Source organism: Nipponia nippon, unplaced genomic scaffold (assembly GCF_047370975.1).
Source record: "Nipponia nippon isolate SJK-2023a ecotype South Korea unplaced genomic scaffold, ASM4737097v1 scaffold_14, whole genome shotgun sequence".
NCBI classification, from domain to species: Eukaryota; Metazoa; Chordata; class Aves; order Pelecaniformes; family Threskiornithidae; genus Nipponia; species Nipponia nippon.
In genome coordinates this window covers 9,899,049-9,924,735 of record NW_028262330.1, presented here as the reverse complement: position 1 = coordinate 9,924,735, position 25,687 = coordinate 9,899,049, and the positions used below count along the sequence as shown (strand labels likewise).

Below are 25,687 nucleotides of genomic sequence, written 5' to 3'. Positions count from 1 at the left end.
GATCTCTTATGCTGAATAGTCTTATAGCCATGGGCATAATGAGTGATAAATTATAAAACTGAGAAGGGCAGTAACCTCGTCCCAGATGTGGCTCACGTTATGTGGCAAGTGATGAAGGGCATGGGGGGAGTACAGTGACTCATACAGATCCCAAATACATTGTGAGCTTTTATTTTTCGTTGACTTATATTCCTCCTCTTAGGATGCTGTGAATGAGTTCATAGACAAACTGAAAAAGGATGGTGTGTTCGCAAAGGAGGTGCGCAGTGCTGGAGTCGCATTTCATTCCCGTTACATGGCATCTATTGCACCAACGCTGCTCACTGTCCTGAAAAAGGTAATGTTGCCAAACTGGCTCGCATGGGTTATGCTCAGGCACCTGGATTTGAGTATAGGTGGTGGTGAGCTTAATGGGCTTCCTTTCTTTAGGAGGAGAAGGAACTCTCTTGAGGAGCATGTAGACCTCTGTGAGACCTAAGGTGTGAAGTCCTATGGTCTCAAGCGGAAGGCTGTCCTGAGCAATAAGGCTGAGAAAAATGGTTGTTATCTGTGACATGTAACTTCCTCCTGTCCCTCTTCCTTGTCTGTCTGTAGGTCATTCCACACCCTAAACCTCGTTCAGCACGATGGATCAGTACATCTGTCCCTGAATCTCAGTGGCAGAGTGATCTGGCTAAGAATTCCTCTGCAGAGTATTATGTGAACAACCTAGTGAGTCCAGTGCTGTTCCAGGAAGGTCTGAAGCATATTCCAGAGAATGCTGTTGTGGTAGAGATTGCTCCACATGCTCTTTTACAGGTATCGTATTTGATTGTGTTGGTATGGTACTATATTGATACGCTGCTGCAGGAAGGGAGATTGAGGGTCTGAGGACTAGGGAACACTGCTTCCCCCCGCCAGTTCTGAGAACACTTTCTTCCTCCAGTACTTTGGAGTCTTTCCCAGTTTTAACACTTTCTTGATGGGTTTTTTGTGGGGTTTTGTGTGATTATTTTTCTTTGGTTCGGGGTCTTTTTTGGGAGTGGGGTGTATGTTAATATTAAAAACTAATAATAATCCCAACACACTACCACTTCCTCATCCAGACATTCATTGTTGCCTTTGTTCATTGCCATGTATTTCAGACAGCTGATAGTCAGCTCTGTGAACTGTGCAATGAGTAAGAAAAGCATTTCATTGTTTGGATCTAATGGAGAGTGTGTGCAAAAATTGGGGTGGGGGGAGAATTTCAAGACTAGCAGGCCTTCTCTATGGAAAATCTGTTATCACCATCTGTACACTGAACTTAGTTTGAAGTTCTTGTCTTAGAAGGTGGTGGCTCGTAGCGAGGTTTTCCCCTCTTCTCCTAGACCAAGTAGTCTGAGACTACAGGAGCTTTCTCTCTTCATAAACTCCTTTCCCCTAACGATCAGATCATTATTCCTTTCTCCCCGCCCCGTAAGAGTTGATCTCTGTGAAATTAGCTCCATGGTAGAGAATGCAGAACATGAGGTATATTAGGATGCACTTGCTCCACAAGATCAGTGCTGTGGTCTTGTGCCTGTCCCTTAAGTCTCAAGGACTGGTCTTCTTTTAATTGGTCTGTGTCATGCAAGAGGAGAAAAGTCTTAAGAAGAATCGTAATTACTTGTGAATCAAGTTTAATAGTTACACAGTGCTTCTGAGTTCCAATCCGATGTATATTTATTATGTCACGTTAGTCTTACTTATGCTTAGAAAGCAACCTGAAGGGAGAATCAGAGCAGAGCTTTTAAATTAGGCAGATATTTTTCTCTATAAAAAGACTTTACACTTCATGTTAAAATCATTGTACAATTCTGGACTCTAATGCAAGTGACTAAAGACTTCATCAGCTGGATTTGAGAGTGTTCTGGTTTTTTCCACACACCCCCCGCCTTCTTTCTCCCATTTAAAGACCATGGGATCAAATTGAAGAGAAGATACAAGTTGGGTCAGATGTTCAAGGCTGTGTTTTTTTATTTAATAGCTGTTTCTTGGAAAATGCTCTAGGATGCTTCAGACTAAAAAGGGCTGCTCCTGGGAATAAGGGCCTAAGCTGGGGGGGGGTGGTGGTGTGGCGTGTGTGCACACGCAAGTGAGAGGCTTGAGAGGGTGATCTTGAAGTTCTTGAAGTGCAGCTTTTGATTCCACTTGACAATCTGCTTGGGAAAGGGAGATTGTGTTTTGGCAGAATTTCATGAATATTACATAGGTTCTGCTTTACCAGATGTGCAACTTCTTGGGTTGCTGGAAGGGTATTGTGCTGCTCTTCCTCTTATCTGTTAAAGTGGTGTACATTCTAGCACCTATCCCAGAACTCTTGGCACAGAAACAGGAGCAGTTTTGAGATCTATAGAGAAAAATTGAGAAACAAAGTAGTAAGTAATGCCTTCCAACAGTAATTCATGGACTCTATTTGACCAGGGTATCTTGAGGAGAACTTTGAAATCAACTTGCACCATTCTACCTTTGATGAAGAAAGAGCACAAAAATAACTTGGAGTTCTTCCTAACACAGATCGGAAAGATTCATTTAACTGGGTAAGGAGACTAAGGGAGGAGGGTGAGTGGGGGTATCAGTTAGGAGAGAATTCAGGTCTCTTAGCTAGCATGCATATCTTCACAAGGATTGAAATACTCCTTCAACAAACCTGGAAAAAAATGGGGTTTACATCCGTGCTTTACCTAGTTAACATGCTCACTTATGAAATGTTGCCTTGGGTTAGAGACTGCTTGGGCTGGGAAGGTGCCTTTTAAAGAGAAGGAGTCCCGTTCTAGAGGCGTAGGAACCTGGAACTAGCTCTTGGAAATAAACTTTGCATCTTGTAGACTGTTAGAATTACAAATTTGACTGCAGTTAAGTGTTCATGGTACTCCTGGAGAATTCTCAGACGTAGTGCCCAAGACCAATTACTGTCTGACCTCTACGTATTATGGTCAATATTTTCCCCCTTTTTTTTCTCTCCTGCCCTGTCTCCCCCCAGTGTCTTGATCCTTTTTGTCTTTCTAGGATAAATGTTCTTGGAAATAACTTGTTCCCACCTGTGGAATACCCTGTCCCAGTGGGAACACCTCTTATTTCTCCATACGTCAAGTGGGACCACAGCCAGGAGTGGTATGTTCCAAAAGCTGAAGACTTTCTACCAGCTTCCAAAGGCTCTGCATCTGCTACAGTCTACAATATTGGTGTGTTGCCTGTTTGAGTTTGTTTGTTTGTCTCTTTCCTGCTTTACCTCTGCATTTCTTTTGTAAAAGTAGGAGGAGGATACTCAAAACAATATCCTAGAAGCCATCTTCTGAAGCTTAATGTTTGGTTTCATTTGGATTGAAAAAGACTGGATCTGCTTCTGAAATGGGATGAAAGAATATGAATAGAGCAAGAAACTGTCTTGATTCAGACTCACAGTAGTTTTAAGAGCTGCATGTTGCCAGGCAGGATAGTCGGGGAAACCACTAGAGCCTCTTATAGACATTGAGGGGAAAAGACCTCTTTATTAGGGTTTGTATTATTTTTGTTCTGCTTTTTATTCTTTGACAGATGTGAGTCCTGAATCTCCTGACCATTACTTGGTTGATCACTGCATTGATGGCAGAATCCTGTACCCAGCAACTGGGTACCTGGTGCTGGCTTGGCGAACTCTGGCACGGTCTCTTGGCACGTCTATGGAGCAAACAGCTGTTATGTTTGAAGAAGTCACAATTCATCAGGCAACTATCCTTCCCAAAAAGGGTGAGTAAGGAGTGCTGGTACAACTGCAAAACTATGTAATGAAGATGAAGGGAGCGGGAGGAAAGAAATGCAAGGGGAAAGTGAGGAGGAACACAGCAGAAAGAATATAAAGAAGAGTGCAACATGACTGAACAAAGAAGTGAACTCGTACAGTCAAGTAGCACATATTGTGGTCGTCTTTATTCCATGTTGTGTGCAGTGGGTCTGGAAATAGTGAAAGAGAAAGCTCTGCTCAAGGATGGTAGGAATGAATGATCTCACAGTCCTGTCTTCCTCAATGTTTCTTGCAGGATTAGTAAAGCTGGAAGTAAGAGTCATGCCTGCTTCCCGCTGCTTTGAGGTGTCAGGGAATGGGGCTCTGACTGTGAGTGGTAAGTGAAGGAAGTGTAAGTGTATGCACTGTCCTACTAAAATCCATTATTTATGGACACTGATGATTCTTATTCTTGCCACTGTGCCCATCAGGGAAGATTTCCGTCCTAGAAGGCACTGCTCTGAAGGACTTCCATAACCAGCTAGCTGGCTTTCAGACTCAAGTAGACAAGAGCTCAGAGTACGGCCTCTTGAAAGAAGACATTTACCAAGAGCTGCATCTGCGTGGATATAATTATGGACCAAATTTCCAGGGCCTTCTGGAATGCAATGGTGATGGTGAATTTACTTTCTATAGAAGAATGATGATCATGATTATTGTAATGATTAATATTTGATCTTCTAATTCCATTTGTATTAACGGTCCACCTGGCTGTGATTTATGCTGTAATTGTACTTTGTGTGGTAATGGAGGACAACCAAGTGTTCTGACAGAGCATGGGGAAAGCTGTTATCTCCAGGGTAGAACTGACTACTGGAGTTGACAGGGGAAGCTGGGTACATACAGCAGACTTTGCATTTGATAAGCAGTGACTTCTGGCATCTGCAGAATGACAAAATCAGTGAAACTTCCCCTTCCTCTTCTTCTGCAGCAAGCAGAGGGAAAGCTCTGTGGAATGGGAACTGGGTGACCTTCCTTGACTGCATGCTACATATAATTGTCTTAAAGGAGGTTGGGCACAGTCTACGTTTACCCACCAGGATTCGCTCACTGTGTGTTGACCCAGTGCTGCATCAAGAGCAGGTGTGCCAGTACCAGGACAATGTAGAAGGTAATGTCTCTCGTGCTTGGGCTTTTACTAGTTGCTTTGACTGCTCTGTGGATGAACGTATGACTTCTAAGAAGTAGGATGGACTTGGGGGGCACTTTTAGTCTATAAGCTATTCTGCAGCTTCTGTAACACTGATGTAGCGCTGTTCATCTGATCACTTTGAATAAAATACTTAGTGTTTGATGCAAACTTATGGTTTTTTCCTGTCTTTCAGCTTTTGATGTTGTCATGGACTGCTGTCTTAATACGGTTACAGCAGGAGGTGTTCAGATCAGTGGTGCTCATTCTTCTGTGGCACCACGACGACAACAGGATCAGATCCCTCCCACCCTGGAAAAATTCTGCTTTGTGCCCTATACTGAGAGTAACTGTTTGTCTTCCAGTGTCCCTCTTCATGACTATCTGGAGCACTGCAAAGGTAGAGTGGGATTTGTTTCTTGTCACTCTAGGGGAATCTTCCAGCCTGACAGAAATGTCTGAGAGAAGCTATTCGTACTACTTCAGAACATCCAAGAAATAAAGTGTCGGTCTCTGTAGAAGACTTCGGCAGGAGTCCTATGCCTGTACGCTTGCTAGAAACTAAAAGCTACTTCTACCTGAGGTATCTCTAGAATGTGGGTAGGAGTAAAGCTGTGGGGAGGGGCATCTACCCTTCTCTAACAGTCAATGTGGCGTCAGATGGCACAACCCCCTCTGCAAGCAGTGAGGCTCAAATCATCATCTTTAAGGAGAAATCCAGCCTAGTTGCTTCAGACACTGATGGGGCATCCTACTTCCTCAAGTCTTTAGCTTTCTTGTTTTGTTTTTTCCCCCATGAACTGCTAAGATGGGTAAGCTGACATGTCTGTTCCCATTGGGTTGTTGGGCACAAGAGCATATCCAAGGAGGGAAAGTGGTTTAGTGAGGCATGCCAAAAAAAAGTTTGTTTGCTGCAATAATAGAATAGGAGCAGCTTAGTCTGTTGTGACACTGGTGACCTACTACAGTGCTCTCTGGATGGGGAGACATCCACTCAGCTCATCTAAGTGCCTTTTCATCAAAGGGAACAAAATTACTATTTTTTTGAAGTTCTCACTCCTAGTGACGCTATATCCTGAGACAGCAATTTTGTCGTGCTATATTGGTAAAGTGTCTTCATGCTCATGCTTTGATTTGGCAATAGCTTTTAAAGATATCTCTTTTTTTCTGCAGTGTCCAAATACTGTCCCCAAAGTTTTTTACATATGCTGTAGTGAGATTTTTATTTTATTTTTTTATAATGCTGTTTCTGATCTCAGTCGGGATGAGCTATTTTGCATCTGGTTAGAAAGCAAAAAAGTCCTTCAATGTCTGTGAAAATTTACAATTTCCCTCCACAACTCCCTAAATCAGTCAGAGGTTTTCTGTTAGTTGCCCTCTTTCAGTCAGAGTCTTGCCACGGGTGATTTCAGTGTTTTAGACTGTCTTGCCACAAAGCCTACTTGTTTGGGGGGCTGCAACTACTGCGCAATACATAATCATGTGAATGCACAGGAGCGTGCGCTATATCTTTGTGGCTAGGCTGTAATTTGTGGTGCTGATCAGCTGGTATAGCAAATGGGGGCAAAGAGGAAAAGAAAAATTTCTTAAGAAAATCTGACTCTTTTATTTCCCCTTCTATTCTGTAGATCTGATCCAGAACTTACAGGCTAAGGTGGCAGTGCATGGGGTCAAATTAGTCATCCCTGGACTGGGAACCGCAGTGGCTGCTGAAAAGTCCTCACCCATACAGAAGGGCCTTCAGCATATCCTTGCTGAAATCTGCCGTCGGGAACTGAACGGAAACCTCCTTTCTGAGCTGCAACAGATTGTGACTCAAGAAAAAATGCACCTCCAGGATGACCCTCTTCTCAATGGATTACTAGATTCTTCGGAGTTGAGGACTTGCCTGGATGTGGCATTAGAGAACATGACCACTCCCAGGATCAAGATAGTAGAGGTTAGTTGGAAGCCTGGAATGGGACCATAGCTAGCGTTTCCAGGCCTTCCAGTAACCTGATGGCATACTTTTATTGTTCCAGTTAAAATTCTGGCTATCATTCGTGTTTCAACTTGGTTTCCCCTTTTCCTTCCCCTTCTTTTCTCACAGGCTCTTGCAGGAAGTGGACATCTGTTGTCTCGTGTCAAAAGTGTTCTGAATACTGAGCTCCGGTTGCAGGCGGACTTCATTGCCACTGACCGCATCCTGGAAACTCTTTCAGCTAATGAAATGAAGCTACAAGATGATGAAGTTAGGTTTAGCCAGTGGGATCCATCTAGTCTTCCCTCTGAAAATCTAACCAATGCTGACCTGGTGGTATACAACTGTTCAAGAAGTGTACTAGGAAACACCACTGAAATTCTATCTAATTTGGCAGCTGCAGTGAAAGAAGGAGGGTTTATTTTGCTACACACCCTTCTTAAAGGAGAAACTCTTGGAGAAATAGTCAGTTTCCTTACAGGTCCAGACCTACAGCAGAAACACAGCTTCCTGAGCGAGGTAAGCATCCTGGAAGGACAAGTACTTTCTCGGTGGATAGTCTGGAGTCTGCTGCTGGCAGATGCTCTTGTGATGAATGTTGAGTAGATATCACTTACATTGCTCTCCATTGAGGCCCTTTGCAGGAATATGTAATAAACACTTCTGAAGAGGAGTTGTGAATTTCCACATATGGGGTTAGGAGAGTAAACTGGGAGTTGAGTCAGGAAAGCCTTAATGCATTGAAAATTATTCATTGTCATTTGTATATCTATATAATCTGTATGAGAACACCGGCTAAGACCATTGCTTTATAGCTAAAATAATGTGCTACGTTGTTGGGTGGGGTACAGCTTTGCCACTGTAGGATCCTAAGATGCTTCAGTATCAGAATATTACTCTTCCTTTTGATATCGCTGCTGGGAGGGAGACTTTACGAACTAGTTAAGTTCTTCTAACATTGAAGTGCTCCCAGAAAGGAAGGCTTTTCTCTTGTACTTTTCTTTTCTTTTTTTTTTTTTCCTCCTTCCTTCCCTTCCTCCCCACTTTATCTGATCCCATAATGAGATACAGCAAAATAAGGGGGGCAGGGTGTCTGCTTTATATCTGCAAACCAGTGTAACGTGCAGATGAACTAATGCCAGTGGTGACACAAGAGGAGGAGAGTGAGTGGCTAGGATAATGGTGGGATCTGGGACATCGCTTTCTCTTGGCAGTTGTTAGACTAAGCAGTAATGGGAAACTGCCCCTCTACAGAACAGATGAGTTCTTCCCGATTTGAGTGGCTGTAGTCTCTCACTCTTGTTTTAGAATAAGAAAGAGAGTAGCACTTCTAATAATTTAACTTTTCTATTTATAATTCCGGAGTGTGGTAGTTGGGTTTTGAGTTTTGCAATGACATGGATTCTTTCTGCAAAGATTTTTTCAAGGACATTTGAGAAGAAAGGGTGAGTTCTTTGGGTTTGCATCTCACCCCGTGAAGAGGGGGATAAAAAGAAGACTGAGATGCTACTGAAGCTGATAACTTAAAACCTAGATCTATCATAAGTGTCAGTAGCCTGGTATTAGAAAATCCCTTGGATAAGATACATGTAAGTTTAATGCACATTCTGTAAAGAAAATGATACTACGCAGGTGAGAATGGGCAGGACTAAATATAATTCTTAAGGTTTTCTAGACAGAGACACTGTCCCTAGTCCTTGATATAAGGGATCATGCTGTAAAAACCTTTCACTGTTTTGTGCCTGGCATATGAAAAGCAAATGGATGCTTTTCTAAGAGCCTGCAGTCATCTTTATTTCATTCAGATAGTAGAGCTTCAGTGTTTCTGGATATGCCATATATGCATTTTAATTCTCTTGTTTTTCTGAAATGCTATTTCAGTGTAACTTATGTGTATAGGTGCTTCTTCCCTGCTAGTGGTTGGTTGCTTCTCCCCACCCCCCTGCAGCTGAAGGATTTGGGTGACTTCATTTTTAGGTTTCCTCTGTCCCGCTTTACTTTTTCTATTACAAACAGGGCTTATGTGACGTAGACTGGTAACACCTAAACTCAGTGTTTCCACTTCTGTTATTTTCTGTGTTGGAATCTGTACATTCTGTTTGTCTCTGGAAGTGTGCCTTACTTACTGCTAGAATTAAATTCTAGACACGTTAAAATACCCTATGGGACTTGAGCAGTGACCATGCTGTTTTTTGCACCCGTGGTAGTGTGGTAAGACTAGTTCCCTAACCAGGGCTTTGAGATACTTGTACTACTGCTTTCTGAGGATCTTTTAGGGAAGAAGGAATAGTCTAGACATGGATAAAATACTGTTATGTTAATCAGATCTGTATTGTCACAATACAAATATATAATAGATGCCAAGATTTCAAGCAAAAGCAAGAAAGAGGTGGACAGTGCCTGTTGTTCCTGGTGAAGCCGTCTTTGAGGAGACTCAACATGAAGTATAGATGTGACTTGTATTTTTAACTGACTTTTGACTTTCCTGTTAAGTGTTATTTTACCTGATTTGACAGGCACAGTGGGAGGGCTTATTCAGCAAAGCCTCACTGAATCTGGTTGCCACGAAGAAGTCGTTCTTTGGCTCTGTTATTTTCCTGTGTCGCCGGCAGGCCCCTGCCAAAACACCAATTTTTCTGCCAGTAGATGAGCCCCATTATATGTGGGTTGAATCCTTAAAGGTGAGAACTCCTGTGTCTTAGATATCTGAATTTCCAAACTGTTACACTTTCTAAATAAGATATTTAGCAGTGTTAAGTGGGCGTGTGTGTGTGTGTTCAGTTACTTTTCTTAAAATAGAAGTTATTAATCTCTGCCTTAAGGATACAAGGGCTGTTTCCTTTCCGTGGTTCCTAGTAAAACTGTTTGGGGTTTGTCCTGTAGGAGATCTTGGCTGACCCATCAGATCAGCCTGTGTGGTTGACTGCCACCAGTTGTTGGAACTCAGGAATTTTGGGAATGGTGAACTGCCTCCGCCTTGAAGCAGAAGGCTGCAGAATCAGGTACGTAAGCATGCCCTTGAGTCACGGTTGGAGATGAGATGTTTTTGCATTAGCTTCTTTTCAGGCCTATAGCAAAGCAAACAAAATGACAACTCTTGGCTTCTAGGTGTGTGTTTATTTCCAACTTGAACCCTTCATCAGCTGTCCCACCCACAAGTCTTTCTTCCCTGGAGATGCAGAAGATTGTTCAGAGGGACCTGGTGATGAATGTGTATCGTGATGGGAAGTGGGGCTCCTTCAGGCATCTCCCATTGCAGCAAGGTAACTCCTTTTGCAGTCTGAGGATCACTTGTAGGGCCTTGAGTCTGAATGGACTTCGAATAGAAAACAAGTAGCTATTGTTCCTACAATTATTTTTATTGTTGGTTTTTAATGGATAATTTAGAGGTTTTCTGCTCCAGCTCAGAGCAAACAGTAGCATGCTCTGGTGCCAGGAGGAGGGATGAGCTATTTGGGGTATGGGTAGAATTGCAGGGTAAGAAAGGGCTTTCTGGAGAGCAAATGGAGGAGGAGGAGGTAGCAACTACACAAGGAATTTACTCACTCTAGAAAGAGTGTGCCTGTGTTAACGTGTGTAAAGTTCTTATTGTTCCTTCTTCTGCAGCACAACCTCAGGAGTTGACAGAATATGCCTATGTAAATGTGTTGACTCGTGGAGACCTCTCATCTCTTCGCTGGATTGCCTCCCCTCTTCGACACTTCCACACAACTAATCCCAATGTTCAACTCTGCAAAGTCTATTATGCGTCTCTCAACTTCCGAGACATCATGCTGGCCACAGGAAAGCTTTCTCCAGATGCTATCCCTGGTGAGTTAAAATTACACTAGAAGAAAATCTGTTTATGTATTACTGTTATAGAACTTATTACATAATCTCCTGAATGTTAGTTATGCACTGGCTAAAGTATATATCAGTTTTTGTTCAGCAAGAAAGCATACTTTTCAAAAGGAAGTATAGCCCTGCTGCAGGGCTGTACACCAAAAACTCCTACTTCAGTTGCAGTCCCATTTTTCATATGACAGAATTAAACAAAAAAAAAAAACCAAACAAACAAAAAAACAAAACCAAAAAACTTGGAGGTTCCATAGCTGGGCAAGGTACATACCAAGGTGAGAATGTTGAAGTTCCATGCTGCCATGCTACTGGACATGCTTTGCTTTTAAGGGAGAAAAATGCAAGGTGAAGTAACCTCCTGTCTACAAAATGGAGGTGATAGTATCTTGCCTCATAGGAAGTTAAGAATTAATGTAATGTCTATTGAATGGTTTTAAAGTTCTGTTGAAAGGAAGGGAGGCGGAACATGTAAAAAGTGCATTTAGAGATTCTTACGGGCAACTTGACCAGGGCTGGGTTTCCCTTCATGACTGAGATTAGTCTCTGCCTAAAATGGGTGTTTGCAAAAATTAAGGTTTTGCAGTAAAGCTATCTTTGCTGTGATCATCCTTTCTGGTTTATGTATCGTTCATTTTCAAAGAGGAACAAAATTGCCTCCGAAAACTTCCATGAAATTTCTCAGATGAAAACTGGAAACTAAACCAGTATCATCAAGGATAAAGAGGAAGATATAATGAGAGCGAGTCCTTTTCTGCTACTCTTGCTCTTAAGAGCAAGAAATTAACTATGGTGACTTATGAACTATGTACATGGTAGACAAATCCCAGCACTTTTTCTGTCTCTGGGGTTCCAACTTTCAGGGACTACTGCTGCAGTAAATTCTTGACCAAGGGGATTTTAAAAGAGAGATTCCTTTTGTAAAAGATGCTTACGTTGTTTCAGGTAACTGGGCTTTGCAGCAGTGCATGCTGGGCATGGAGTTCTCAGGACGGGACATGGCTGGAAGAAGGGTGATGGGATTGCTGCCAGCAAAGGGGCTGGCTACAGTGGTAGACTGCGACAAGAGGTTTATGTGGGAGGTGCCTGAAAACTGGTAGGTCAACTTCTGTTTTCTGGTTTGTGTATGTGGTTAAGATTTGCCTTGCTGCCTGAGGCTGACAGCCCTGATTAGACCAGAGGACTGCACGATGGGTAGATTCCCTTCTGGGAAATGATAACAGACTTATAGTCTCCTGAGCAGCTGTAGGATTTGTCTTAGATTCACTGCAGGAGTTGAGCGCTGGTTTTTGTACAGTGGCTTGCACAAGGTTCTCGTCTCTTTCTTGGGCTCTTAGCTCCATGTGTTTCAGTGTACACTGGGATTTCGGTGTTTGTTGTTACTGGTTAGTTACTAAAATATTTTTGCAGAAGGATGAAACTCTTGGCTGTGCTTGGCAGCTGTGGTAGTCTGTTGTATGACTGACCACCATTTATACTTTTTGGTCTATCTTGGCAGTTTAACCTTTCCATTGCAGAAAAGCAGTTTTCATCAGGAGAATCTAGTAGTCTTTTCCAACGCTAAAGATCTCTTTTCTGGTTCACGTTGCTCCTTAGGACTCTGGAAGAAGCAGCTTCAGTGCCTGTGGTTTATGCCACAGCTTATTATGCTTTGGTGATTCGAGGTGGTATGAAGAAGGGTGAGAGTATCCTCATTCACTCGGGCTCAGGAGGTGTGGGCCAAGCAGCCATTGCCATTGCCCTGAGCATGGGCTGCCGTGTCTTTGCTACCGTAGGTGAGTACTGAGGGCCCAATGTTGGGCGGGGGGGGGAAATATATAATATTTATATATATAATAAATAGAGAGAGGAAATGTGTGTGTGTGTGCGCACGCACATATGTTTATATATAAAAATACATATTTATATATATCCTTCTTTCTCCCAATATGATCTCCTGTAATGTTGATCTAGTTTCTAGACTGAGAACAGGATAAATGGTAAATACAGCTACTGACTGTGTGCTTGAAATTTCCACAGCACAGACAAATTCATCTATCTCTGTACACTATATAATCGAAACTATGGAAGAAGATCAAGGCTTCATTTTAAATTCAGTAATGTGATCAAAGAATGTCTATCCATTGTAAGGCTTGGTCCGTTTCTGGTCTTTGCTCTATCTCATAAATGAGCAGTAACAACTAGACAGACTTTGTCCTAAGGTTTGACACCTTGAGAGTCTGAGAGCTTTGAAGCAAGTGCTTGATGACTGCTGAGACTTACAGTCCTCGGGAAAAGATGTGAAGGTGAAAATAGGCTGTTTCATCATAAAAAAACTTAACGTAAGAGTACTGGCATCATTCAGCTTGTCTTCTACTTCCAGGCTCCACTGAGAAACGTGAGTATCTCCAAGCAAGATTCCCACAGCTGGATGCTAATAGCTTTGCCAGCTCCCGAAATACTAACTTTGAGCAACATATACTGCGAGTTACCAATGGAAAAGGTAAGTTCAAGGAATACTTTTCTTTCTTTTGTCAGCTATGCCACATTACCCAGTTGCACTTTCTAAAGACAAAATGAGTCGCTAGAAAACAGGCTTAGGCCCTCAGCAAAGTTGGGTTTATTAAATAGTTGCTTCTCCTTTCATTGCAGGTGTCGACCTTGTGCTAAATTCCTTGGCAGAAGAGAAGCTCCAAGCCAGTTTGCGTTGTCTTGCTCGACACGGGCGCTTTTTGGAAATAGGCAAATTTGATCTGTCTAACAACAGTCAGCTTGGTAAGATGGGGCATTGGGAAATCCATCTTGTTAGGTTTAAGCAAGCATGACAGCACAACCTGTATACTATCTTAACACAGACTAATCTTCAAATTTAGAAAAGCTTTTAGCTGGAATACTGGTTTCACTTTTATCACTAACGATTTACGTAGTCTTTTCAACAAATACCTTCTTGGAGAAGTATGGCACTCAGCATTTTTCTGGAAGCCTGCATAAAACATGCAAAATAATTAAGTTATCTTCCTCAAAGTCTTTCTTTTAAAACCAGTATAGGACATGTTGCCCACAAAGTGCTTGGATAGGAAGGCAGTAGGAAGCAGCATTCATTTCACATGGCACATGTTCAGGGCTGACCAAAAATTAAAGCGTATTATTTAAGGACATTTTCCAAATGCGTCTTAAACACTGACGGGCACGGTGCATCAGCCACCTGTCTAGGAAGTCCGTTCCAGTGTTTGACCACCCTTTTGGCAAAGAATTGTTTCCCAGTATCTAGTCTGAACCTCCCCTGGTGCAGCTTTGAGCCATTTCCACGCGTTGGATCACTGGATACCAGGGAGAAGAGATCAGCACCTCCCTCTCCACATCCCCTCCTTGGGAAGCTGCAGAGAGCAATGAGGTTGCCCCTCAGCCTCCTTCTCTCCAAACTAGACAAATCCAGAGTCCTCAGCCACCTCTGGTAGGACATGCCTTCCAGCCCTGTCACCAGCTTTGCCCTCCTCTGGACTCATTCAAGTACCTTCACATCCTTTTTAAATTGAGGGGCCCAGCACTGCACACAGTACTCGAGGTGAGGCCGCACCAATGCTAAATGCAGCTGGTGATGCTGTGTTTGCAGCCCAGGATGCGGTTTGCCCCTCTTGGCTGCCAGGGCACACTGCTGGCTCCTATTGAGCCTGCTGCCAGCCAGCACCCCCAGATCCCTTTCTGCAGGGCTGCTCTCCAGCCACTCCTCTCCCAGTTTATACCTGTCTGGCATTACTCAGTCTCAGGTGTGGAATCTGGCATTTGTTTGTGCTAAATTTCGTGTCACTGATGATTGCGCAATGTTCCAGTCTATCCAGACCCCTCTGCAAGGCCTCTTGTCCCTTGAGACAGTCAACAGCAACTCCTGCTTTTTGATGGAACTGGGACAAGATTAACCTGATGTCTCTTGGATGAGAAAACAAATTTGAATGTTATAATCTGATGTGTTACTGCAAAATGACAAGAATGTTGGCCTGTTGTAGAATGATTGTATATAGCAAGTGTTGACAGTCTCCTTTCTTATTCTAGTTAAATTTCAAAAGATCCTAGCATCAGGGAAAACTTCCTATGACGAAGAGTTTCCTGTGGAGAAGGACAGGACGTACATGGGATTCTGGCTCCTCTGTGACTCTTAACTCAGCTGTCACTAGACACAAAATGTCCTTTTTGATATCGGACTGACCATGATATAGCTTGTCCTCTTGACTCACAATTTTGTGAGTGGAGTTTCTGTTAAGCTGGTCTACTTGTAAGAGAACAACCTAATATAACATTTAGAGAGTATATGCAAGAATGAGTTTGAAAAATGTAGAATTCTAGCAACTAATGACTGCCTTACTCCTCAGTCTTCCACTACTGACCTACACAGAAGTGTTTCTGAAGCAGAAGATAGACTCTGTTTTGAAATGTCAGCGCCATCAAATGATAACCAAGTTGCTTTTTGTAGGAATGGCTTTCTTCCTCAAGAACGTGGCATTTCATGGGATCCTACTAGATGCAGTCTTTGAGGATGGAAACCAAGAGTGGGACTTAGTATCAGAGTTGTTGAAGAAGGGCATAAAAGATGGTGTGGTAAAGCCCCTGAGGAGTACAGTCTTCAACAAAGAAGAGGTAGAAGCTGCCTTCAGGTTCATGGCACAAGGAAAACATATTGGCAAAGTTATGATCAAGGTAATGAGATAATGACTTTGATTCTCTGATGCATCTGTCATCCTCTGCAGGTGACTTTGTTGGATATTTTGATCCAGTTCAAGTTGAAGTTGTGTAACTAGGACAGCACAGGGTTATTGTTTTTACTGCTGCCATTGTAACATACGCAACTGTCAAATCTGTCACTATGATTCTACAAGGTTCATTCCCATTGACTGGAGGAGTAGAGCATGGAAAGAGAAATGCATTGTGTATCTGATCTTAACTACTTTTTCTTCTTTTTTTTTTTCCTTTTTCTTTTTTGTGGGGGGGAAGATCCAAGAAGAGGAAAAAGAATATCCCTTAAGGTCTAAACCAGTTAAAATCTCTGCCATGTCCCGAACCTCCTGTCCGTCTACCAAGTCTTACATCATCACAGGGGGCCTAGGAGGATTTGGGCTTGAGTTGGCACAGTGGCTAGTTGAGAGAGGAGCACGGAAGCTTATACTGACATCTCGTTCTGGGATACGAACCGGTAAGTAAAAACCGTAAAGGAACAGGGAACATGACTGCTGTTCAACAGACCTCAGTTTGTGGTTTCTCTCCATTTTTAAGTGTCCTATCAGCAAATAATAATGTCTTGATGTCTTTTCTTTCCTCTCATGTATATGTTCTCTCACTTCAAACAAGCTGTTGTCCCTTTTATTCTAAAGGAGAAAGTATCTTTTAACTTGACCTCTTTTTCCAACTGTCTCTTTCCTGGGGTTTTTTTATGCTTCCTAATTCTACTAGCCCATTTTCTGCCTTACCCAGGATTTTTTCTGCAGCCTTACTTTTACCTTCACCCCCTCTACAAAGTCTATATCCAGCTACCTCACTGACTTGGCCAATGGCTGTAGCATGGTGGATCACATGCCACAAGGAAAGGCCTGTAAACTCCTGGCTAAAGATACTTTGTCCTTCAAATTGTATGTGTGGATGCTTGCTCTTGCTCCTTCAGATAGCTCATCTGTAAAGATGTGCCCTACTATCTGATAACATCAGTAAGCATTTCTTACTCAGTTTTAAGCCATTAGTTTGATTACAGTTGTGGCATTGAGATTTCTTATTGGTCGTAGTCTTCAGTGTTTCTTCATACAAATTCAGCCATAACAAAACTTCTCTCTGTCTCTACAGATTCCTTCTTTCTATTGGCAAGTTCACAATTGCCCCACTTGAGCAAACACATAGATCAAATACTTCTACTTCTCAGTTTCTGGTTGTGCTACTATAATCCGTTGCCTTGCTCCAATCTAACCATTCTTTCCTGTCTCACTACCCAAATTCCTGTTAATTTCCCTTCACTGTTGTACGTTTTCTTCCTGCCCCCCCCTTACATTCTCCCGACTCTGTTCTCCACTTAGATCTATTTAGAATATTTCTGAAACTCAAGTGATTTCTATCTACTGTTCAGGTTCTGTGCAATTTTCCTCTTGTAGCTGAATCGGGAATTACTTAGCTATTCAGTCTCTATTTAGTCAGAAAAGCATAAGGAGCAGGTTACCTAAAGCCTTATGGTTTGAATGCTTCATCCCAGGGACTGTTCACCTTTATTTTTTGTAGGCTACCAGGCTAAATGTGTTAGAGGGTGGAAGGCACTGGGAATCCAAGTGTTGGTATCTACCAGCGATATTGGGACACTAGAAGGAGCACAGCAATTAATAGAAGAAGCTTTGCAGCTTGGCCCAGTTGGAGGCATCTTTAATTTGGCTCTGGTAAGTGATAAAAATGCTTAGGACTTGTAAGCAACAGCAGCCATTCAAGTGGCTTTTTTATTGAGGGCAGTCAGGCTTCATACAGTTTTAGATTGCCTCTCTGTGTTTCAAAGGACACTGTGCTTTGGCCTTACCTGGTGACTAAAGACTTATGGGTCTGGCCCCTTGGCCTGGGAAGCAACAGTATTTGGCCAGCGAGCTCAGTTCTGGGATAAGACGAATGTTGCCCAAGACCCCTGGGGACAAGAAAAATACCATATGGAACTTGCCAGTTGAAGGCTGCAGTAGCAGTACTGAAAAAAGCAGACTTACCAAAAGCCATGTGGTCCTTGTCATATTTCAGGACATTCAGGATATGTCTGTACTGTGAAGTTGCAGAAATGTATTGTGTAGTGATATCCTCTCATATCTCAAACCACGTGGCAAATCTAAATGGAGAAACTGGAGATACTGAAACTGCACTTTTTTTTTTTTTTTCTTTTCTCTCCCTCCTCCCCAATAGGTCCTTAAAGATGCCATGATTGAAAATCAGACCCCGGAATTATTCTGGGAGGTCAACAAGCCCAAGAGTTTAGGCACCCTTCATTTGGATTGGTAAGTGTCTGTAGAAGGGACAAATATAAACTGCTTTTACGCTCACAGAGCTGGTCAAACTTAATCGTTTTAGTCTTGCACTAGCCTTCCACGGTAATACATAGGTAGCAGGGTTTTCTGATGGAATTTCTCTCTCCTGCTCTGCTCCAAGGGTGGCTCGTAAGAAGTGTCCAGACCTGGACTATTTTGTTGTTTTCTCCTCTGTAAGCTGTGGAAAAGGAAATGCTGGGCAAAGTAATTACGGCTTTGCCAATTCTACCATGGAGCGCATCTGTGAGCAGCGACATTATGATGGACTCCCAGGTAAGATGACTTTACTCATTGTGCAGAATAATCTATCCCACCAAACATCCAGAGGAGAACCAGCTCACCAGAAACTTGTGTGCTTGTCTGGAACGATAATGAATGTTGAAGGCTGTTTCCTCTCCTGGCTGTTACCCTGAGTCAGTTATGTGTGAATGAACACTGACCATTTAACAGTACAAAGGAAATGCAGGCCTTTGCTTAGCTGTTTTTAACTCTCTTTTGTTGCTGCCACGTGCTTTAGTTAGTTGCCTAGTGTGTTCTTTCTTCTGATTTCTCCTCCAGGCCTGGCAATCCAATGGGGAGCCATTGGTGATGTGGGTGTCATTGTGAAGACAATGGGAAACAAAGACATTGTGATTGGGGGAACCCTTCTCCAGCCTATCAGCTCGTGCCTGGAGGTGCTCGATACCTTCCTGAATCAACCTCATCCCGTCACATCCAGTTTTGTCCTAGCAGAGAAGGTCTCTGTGAAAACTGAAGGAGACAGTAAACGGGATCTTGTAGAAGCTGTTGCTCACATCCTGGGTAAGTGCTCTCAGACAGGCACTGCTGGGCAGCGTCTACCATCTCAATGCTTTTGGAAAGCAGTGGTGCTGCTGTAGGTGCTCTGTTTAGCATCTCCTCCTGATGCCTGTGGTGTGGGTGTGTGGTTCTTGTGTTGAAAGTGAATAATCTCTGTCAGCTCTACTATGTTCCACTTCAGTTGTCTCTTTTGCAGACAGAAGTGTGTACTGATTCTTTGTTCTCTACCAAAAGAGGTACTGATAAATTAAAGATAGTCTCCTGAGCATTACTTAAGGAATTGTGTGCAGTAACTGGCAGCAAATCTGACCTTGGAGAACAGACATGTCTTTTAGAAGTCATAGGAAAGTGTCTGGGAAATTGTACCAGCTGTAGGGTTAGTTCGGAAGGAGAGAGCGTGTGAAGACAACAAAGGGAGAAGCCAGTAAGAAGCCTAATGGTGGGAAGGGTGGCAATATGGGGCAGCACAAGGTGGAGGACAGGAGGAAGAGCTGTAGATGCAAGTGTTATTATGAAAAGTCTTTTACAGGTAAGGAAAGGGTGAGAGACTTGAACAGTGTGAAAACTGAAGGGGAAGAGGGGATGAAGACTAGAGGAATCGCCGCCTCCTCCAATGTGATAGACATCAAATGTTGCAATCAGCCATCAGTGATAACTGTTTCATCTCATGTTGTAGCTGAGGATTAGTTGTGTTATGTCTGAGGCTGCAGTTTCAGTTAGAGCTGCCAGTATGTGAAATTCCTCTAGCTGACTGTTCTGAACTTGGTCTAGAGCTGAAGTGACAAAGTTCACAGCTCTTTGGCTGGGACTAATGTATCCCCTGTCATAAAGCTGTGCACATTTAACGTGTACTCTAAAGACTAGATGCCATATGACCAGATGTGGGTTGTAGAAGAGGTGACTTGTGAAAGCATTAGATGATCCTGAAAGGTAATTCTCTGTAGCTGCAGTTTATTCAGGTTTTAGGAGAAAGAAGGAAAATTCTAGAGAGGCCTAGAGCTGAAAAGAAATCAGCCTTTTGTGAGTGTGCTGTTTTTTCCTCAGGTGCCCACGACGTGAGTACCCTGAATGCTGACAGTTCCTTGGCAGAATTGGGCTTGGATTCCTTGATGGGTGTGGAGGTGCGCCAGACGCTGGAGAGAGACTATGACATCGTTATGACCATGAGAGAAATTCGACTTCTTACAATCAACAAACTGCGTGAACTTTCTTCCAAGTCCCAGAAAGCAGAGGGTATAGCATCTGGATCAGGGTTCCTACCAGTCACCTGAGCCCAAACAATTAAGCTCCCAATCCGTTGCTTTCATCTCTAATGACATAAGCCTCTATCAAATCATGAAATAAGGTTATAGCTGAAAGGCTTTTAAGTGACAGACATGTCACCGAAGTCCATTGACTGTTGGGTCAGGCCCATCAGTTTTGGGGGCAGGGTATAAGAAAGAACATGAAAGCTGCGTTCTTGCCTGGCTAGTATCTGCCTGCATGAGTACTCTTAAGCAGCTGTGTGCAGGATGTAATTTGAGACCTTTTACCTGTCTGAGGAATAAACAATGTAATGTCATGCTTACCGCAAGTTAAAAGCATATGCAGTTGCTGCAGAGCAACAGACAATAGGAAGATCCCCTATGTCTCTGCCCTGATGATTTAGTGAGCCAATAGGCTAATCCAGAGCAGCCCTGAGATTCTCCTTTAAGGACTATGGCTGTGTGACCAAGACTGATCCTGAATCTAATTGTGTTTGTCTGGTGTGCTTCCCTTCAAAGAACCGAAGCCATCCCAACCGATGAAGACAAGCCCGGGCGAACCTCCAAAACTAGATTTGAACAGTTTGTTGGTGAACCCAGAGGGGCCAACGATCACCCGTCTCAATGATGTTCAGGGCACAGAGCGCCCTCTCTTCCTTGTTCACCCCATTGAAGGATCCACTGCAGTTTTCTACACTCTTGCCTCCAGACTTCACATGCCCTGCTATGGGCTCCAGTGCACAAAAGGTATCTCAGTTTTTCAGCATCTTGAATTCATAAATGTAACATTCTGAACTGTAGTTGCCTTATAGAGAGAGCTTTGTTTTTAGGCTCTTAAACTGGGAGGATCAAGCATCAGTACCTATACTCTGCATAGGGTCAGGTCAGACATCCCCGGGTAAGAAGTACTAGGTTAGATTGAAGAGCTTATGTATGGGGAAATGGAACAATTGGATGTTGCGTTGAGTCCCTGCTAGCAGATAAGCATGCAGGAGAAAAACAAGGTGTGCTGTCCCGCCTGTCCTTGGAAAGTGGGGACATTGCTATTCCTTGTCCAAAATGTAAGTTGCTAACCATAGTGTAGAAAATTACCTTCAAAATAACCTGGATGTTTCCAACAGGGTTGTTTTTGAGCTCATGAAAATGTAATTGTCTCTGCCAGTGTCTTTTCACTAGAGTCTGTTTCTAACTCGCTTCCATGTTCTAGCTGCTCCCTTGGACAGCATACAGAGCCTGGCAACCTATTACATTGACTGTATGAAGCAGATACAGCCTGAAGGACCTTACCGCATTGCTGGGTATTCTTTTGGTGCCTGTGTAGCCTTTGAAATGTGCTCCCAGCTGCAAGCACAACAAAATGCTTCCCATGCACTCAACAGTCTATTCCTCCTTGATGGGTCTCATTCCTTTGTGGCAGCATACACTCAGGTAAGAGATACAAAGAAAATCTTCTGTCTGGGCACCATCCTGTGTCATCAGGGCTCACGTTCTTGGAGTTTACTGTTCTACATGTGAGCCATCTGAAAAGCTGACAGACTTTTCTTGACAGGGGAGTTGGGAGACAGCTGTGGATAGTGGATGCTTAGGGATGGCTGAAGGGTGGAAGCATATGGGGGGTGATCTTCATTAACTGGCGAGGGCTGGGACACAAATGTTGCTCTTGCTGTGGTAAATCATGATGTGAGTACGTCTTCTGGAAGATCCTGGAGCCTGCAAGACAAGATCCTTGTGTAGAGGTGCTAGGAAACCTTGCTTAAGCCTTCCTTTCCATTTTCGTTGTACTTTCTAGAGGATACTAGGCTCTTGGCAAGTGCCACCTGTGGATTTGCTTTCTAATCTGCTGTCAAGGGATCTTCCTCCCCCACCCCACCCCAAGCTTCAGTCTGTCTTTTTTCTTTCTCTGCTCCCCCCCCCCTCCCCAGTTCAAAGCCCTTTGTTCTGTAATTGATTTTATCTAACGTTCAAGGTCCGGCATATCCTTCTCATGTTTGCATTTTATTCTCTTTTCCAGAGCTACAGAGCCAAGCTGGCCCAAGGAAATGAGGCTGCATTGGAGACTGAAGCATTGTGTGCCTTTGTTCAGCAATTTGTAGGCATGGAGTACAATAAGGTAATGTTTCTTTTTCTTTTTTTTAGTATCTCTATGTTGCACAGGAGGGGTGTGGTTTTTTGTTTAATGGAGATGGATTCTCCAATATTGAGACTAACGGGAAAAAATGTTTATATTTCCAGCTGCTGGAGGTTCTTCTGCCCCTGAAAGATCTGGAGGCTCGTGTGAATGCTGCCGCAGACCTGATAACTCAGATTCATACAAACATCAATCGTGAAGCACTCAGCTTTGCTGCTGCTTCCTTTTACTATAAACTGAAGGCTGCTGACAAGTATATACCAGAGGCCAAGTATCATGGGAATGTGACACTGATGCAGGCAAAGTTTCACAATGAATATGCAAAAAGTCTGGGTGGAGACTACAGACTCTCAGAGGTCAGTCTCAGGCCCACTGGTGGCTGTTGAGGTTCTCCTGATGTTTGGGGGGAGCAAAAGAAAAGCATGGAAAATTATCCTTACTGAGGGAGAAGAGACAAAACCAACCTGAAAGAGATGATCATTCTGTACCTATTTTGCTCTAACAAGAATTAAAAGTCCCCAAAAGCAAATGAGTTGATTGGTTCCAGGCATTTTCTCAGGGTGGTGAAGGCCAGGAGAAGGTCTAGCCTCTATATTGGCTAAGTGTTTTCTATAGCTAATTCTTGCAGCTCTCTAGAAAAGCTTTAGATAATAAAGATGTTAAAAGAGAGTGACTTGACAGAAGTAACTTCTAGTCTCCTCCTTTCACTATAGACCTGTAAAGTTTGTCCACTGCATGAGGGCAGACTTTTGAAGAGCAAGTGTCAGCCTGCTGACAATAGACAGATTTTTCTTAGTTACCTTTTGTGGACCACTTAGAAGTTAGTATGTGGGTTTCTTGTGGGCCTAAAAACCTTAGGTTTTCAACCTGTAGTCCAGATAAGGTCACTGTTCTTTAGCCCCTGTTCATGTAAAAGGGGTAAGTGTCTCACGTTATGGTACGGATATCGGAGAAAAGGAAGTGATTTTCAGAATTACCTTCCTGCTTCTCGCATGTGCTATCCCTTCGGACGTCTGACTTACAAGTTAGTTTGGAATTAATAATGAATATATGTTATTAAAGTTACATAATGACCTTAAAGAGGAAGATGCATAGTGGTGGGAGAAAGATTAGGTGGAGGGGAGGGTTATTTGATTTTCTTAAGGGCTTGGAAGTAGCTACTTTAATTCTTTGATATTGTAGGTAAATTATTCTGTTAGTATCAGGTTGGTTGCCTTCTTGTCTAGCTTATATCTGAGTGGATCAACTGCCAGGCTGTCAAAATATTGTGCTTTAAAACACTGGTTCCAAACAACGCCCTGCAGCTGATCTATGAAAATGTCAGAGTAAAACTGGTGCTGTTCTCAACTGAGTTTGATAGCGACAGTGGTGTAAACTATGAGTAACTTAGAAGACTGACAAACCCAAAACAGCTAGGTGACCAGCTGGTTGTAAATTGTGAATGTAAGGTTTTTCTTTTTTGTCTCTGTGCAGGTATGCGATGGGAAAGTATCTGTCCATGTTATTGAAGCGGATCACCGCACCTTATTGGAGGGAGATAGTGTTGAATCAATTATTGGGATCATCCACAGCTCACTGGCGGAGCCACGTGTCAGTGTCAGAGAGGGTTAACTTCTTCTGCTTACTTACTGTCAATGGTGAAGAAAATGCCAACAACATTCCTTGCTATGACAGACCCCAAAGAACTCTTCCTGTTGTTCAACATCTCATCTGCTCTGCTGCCACAACTGGGAAGTCCAGCTGAACCTGATTGGTCTCTTTCTCTCTTTCTTGTTCATCTTTTCCTTTCCCAGCTTTTATGGGTTCTCTCTCCTCCTTCCCTTCCTCTGCTTTGTTTTCCCCTGGTACCCCTGTCCGTGTTACTCTAGTGCTGTGACTCTGTCACTGTGCACTGCTATGAGGGTTCCCCGCCGATGGTTGCTTCCCACATCCTTGGCAGTGTGAGAACCAAGTTTAGGAGTAGATTTCTTGTGCTCTATATTGTTTTGTCTTAACAGTATTCCAAAGGGTATGTGATAGCACTTGGTGACCAAGCCCAGTCAGCAGGGAGGGGAGCTGCAGCTGATTTCGGAGATACCTTTTGTCTGTGAAGAATCTGTCTGTAGTTAGGTCAGAAAGAGGATTCCATTAAGGCTTTTGTAACTGTTTTTTTTCATTTGATATATTCTAAGTATTTATTGTGTCAAACCAGAGACTTCTTACTTGGTTTTAATTTATCGTGGGTTATAGGAGAAAAGAAACATTCCTTTTTGGAGGGGAAAGTTTATTCTACAAGGGGAAGTTGCCCATTTGTTAAACTGAAGTGCATCTTTGGAACAGTCTGGTTTCTTTTGTTTGTTTTTTCCTTTTTTCTCCCACCGCCCTGCCCTGTTCAGAAAGAAAAAGGTAGAAGAGGATTCTTGGCCATCATCCCCTCTTTGGAGGAGAGAGGGGGTGGGGGGAAGGCAGGGTGGTTTGACAGATGCCCCTGTGTGTTGAACAGCCTTAACTTGGGTGTGATAAGAACAGGCAAAGCTGTCCCTAGGCAGGTACTTTGTTTCTGTGGTACTGTGCTCTGCTGTATCAGAGCCCTAGTAAAGCATTAAGACCATTGCTTTATTTTATTCCCTCCCACCTCCAGTCTCACCACCCAGCCAGACATTTCAAATGGGGGCGGGGGGGGGGGGCGGAATAGAACTCCTCAACGATAACTGAACAAATCCTCCTACCCCTGCTCTCCTGTAACCAAAACTCAGGCAAACATACAAGCATCTTCCCAAAGCCCCTGTATATTTTATTTAGTACAGGGCTTGTTTAAACCTTGTGTATTCATTTTCCTCTCAGTAATGAGACTGGAGATCCCACATAAGTTAGCTGAGTAATCAGTTTGATGGTATGGTTTTACGGTACAGTGCCCTTTAAAGGAAACGTGCATAAAATTCAATTAAAAAAGCTCTTGCCTTTGCTATGCTGGATCTGTCCTTTCTCAAATCAGTAAATCCTTGCTACACTTATGATACAGAGGAGACCTGGGCTGGGTAGCAACAAAGCACCAACTAGGAGGAGCCATTGTGCCTCTCAGAACTGCTGTAAAACCCCAGTTCTCTCCGTCCACCAGGGAGGTATCCTGTTAGTACAGGAGCGGGAGGCTCTTCACTGCAGGTTCTGACCTAGTGTCTGCTGCTTATCCCACCCTCTGTTGATAGGGGTTAACTGGTTTTAGTTTTGTAATGTATTTCTTTTGTGAAATCTGAAATAAAACCAACATAATGTCAGCTTAAAGCATTTCCAAAATAAGTCTTGTTCTTTTTTTTTTTTTCTCCTTCTTCCCCCCCCCCCCCCTTTTTTTTTTTAAATACTTTTTGGTCTGAAGAGTGTCTTTTTCTCTTTGGCTTTCCTAGTATTAAACAGCATTGATCACTGCTTGCCTTTTTGTCTTATTCTCTACCACCATTTATTAATCCTGTGTTTCATTTGTGGAATCTCTCATTTTTTGGTATAAAGCAAAACCTGCTGTTCGCATATCTGATTTGGAGTCTGTAGAAATAATAACAATAATAAAGAACACTTATTATTCTGGAGCATGGCTTCTTGTTGCCATTATTTTGGTACCTTAGATACAACCAACCCACATGCCCACAAGATTGAAGTGGAAACCCTCAAATTCTAATTCTGCCTCCATTGTTGCGGTTTTGGACAGCCATTAATGGTATTGCCTCAGTTTCCCCATCTGTAAAATGGGACTAATAGCATCTACCTTAAGGTCGTTGAGAGTGTTAGCTAAGCAATGGGTATAAATGCTATTAGTTGTGAGGTATGGGCCAGGTGTTAGGTGGTGATGGAAG

General features: G+C 43.0%; 1 protein-coding gene across 3 annotated transcripts in view; it reads left to right on the top strand.

The window, feature by feature from the left end:
* The window catches only part of FASN (fatty acid synthase), a 43,751-nt gene extending 18,328 nt beyond the window's left edge, over positions 1-25,423 (top strand). For 2 of the 3 annotated variants that reach the window (XM_087750598.1, XM_087750600.1), the window contains 31 exons: positions 203-337; positions 595-798; positions 2,425-2,540; positions 3,010-3,185; positions 3,538-3,729; positions 4,020-4,100; positions 4,195-4,380; positions 4,695-4,874; positions 5,089-5,292; positions 6,521-6,831; positions 6,982-7,371; positions 9,369-9,533; positions 9,736-9,854; positions 9,961-10,115; positions 10,459-10,662; positions 11,632-11,782; positions 12,283-12,461; positions 13,049-13,168; positions 13,318-13,440; positions 15,134-15,357; positions 15,652-15,850; positions 16,918-17,069; positions 17,572-17,663; positions 17,815-17,966; positions 18,252-18,494; positions 19,536-19,724; positions 20,255-20,482; positions 20,943-21,163; positions 21,747-21,845; positions 21,968-22,219; positions 23,337-25,423. In XM_087750598.1, coding sequence (XP_087606724.1) covers positions 203-337; positions 595-798; positions 2,425-2,540; positions 3,010-3,185; positions 3,538-3,729; positions 4,020-4,100; positions 4,195-4,380; positions 4,695-4,874; positions 5,089-5,292; positions 6,521-6,831; positions 6,982-7,371; positions 9,369-9,533; positions 9,736-9,854; positions 9,961-10,115; positions 10,459-10,662; positions 11,632-11,782; positions 12,283-12,461; positions 13,049-13,168; positions 13,318-13,440; positions 15,134-15,357; positions 15,652-15,850; positions 16,918-17,069; positions 17,572-17,663; positions 17,815-17,966; positions 18,252-18,494; positions 19,536-19,724; positions 20,255-20,482; positions 20,943-21,163; positions 21,747-21,845; positions 21,968-22,219; positions 23,337-23,474 — 5,580 coding nt within the window. In that variant the 3' untranslated portion in view covers positions 23,475-25,423. The remainder of the gene's footprint in view (positions 1-202; positions 338-594; positions 799-2,424; positions 2,541-3,009; positions 3,186-3,537; positions 3,730-4,019; positions 4,101-4,194; positions 4,381-4,694; positions 4,875-5,088; positions 5,293-6,520; positions 6,832-6,981; positions 7,372-9,368; positions 9,534-9,735; positions 9,855-9,960; positions 10,116-10,458; positions 10,663-11,631; positions 11,783-12,282; positions 12,462-13,048; positions 13,169-13,317; positions 13,441-15,133; positions 15,358-15,651; positions 15,851-16,917; positions 17,070-17,571; positions 17,664-17,814; positions 17,967-18,251; positions 18,495-19,535; positions 19,725-20,254; positions 20,483-20,942; positions 21,164-21,746; positions 21,846-21,967; positions 22,220-23,336) is intronic. The other variant, XM_087750599.1, reaches the window with a different exon arrangement.
* Positions 25,424-25,687: the final 264 nt, after the last annotated feature.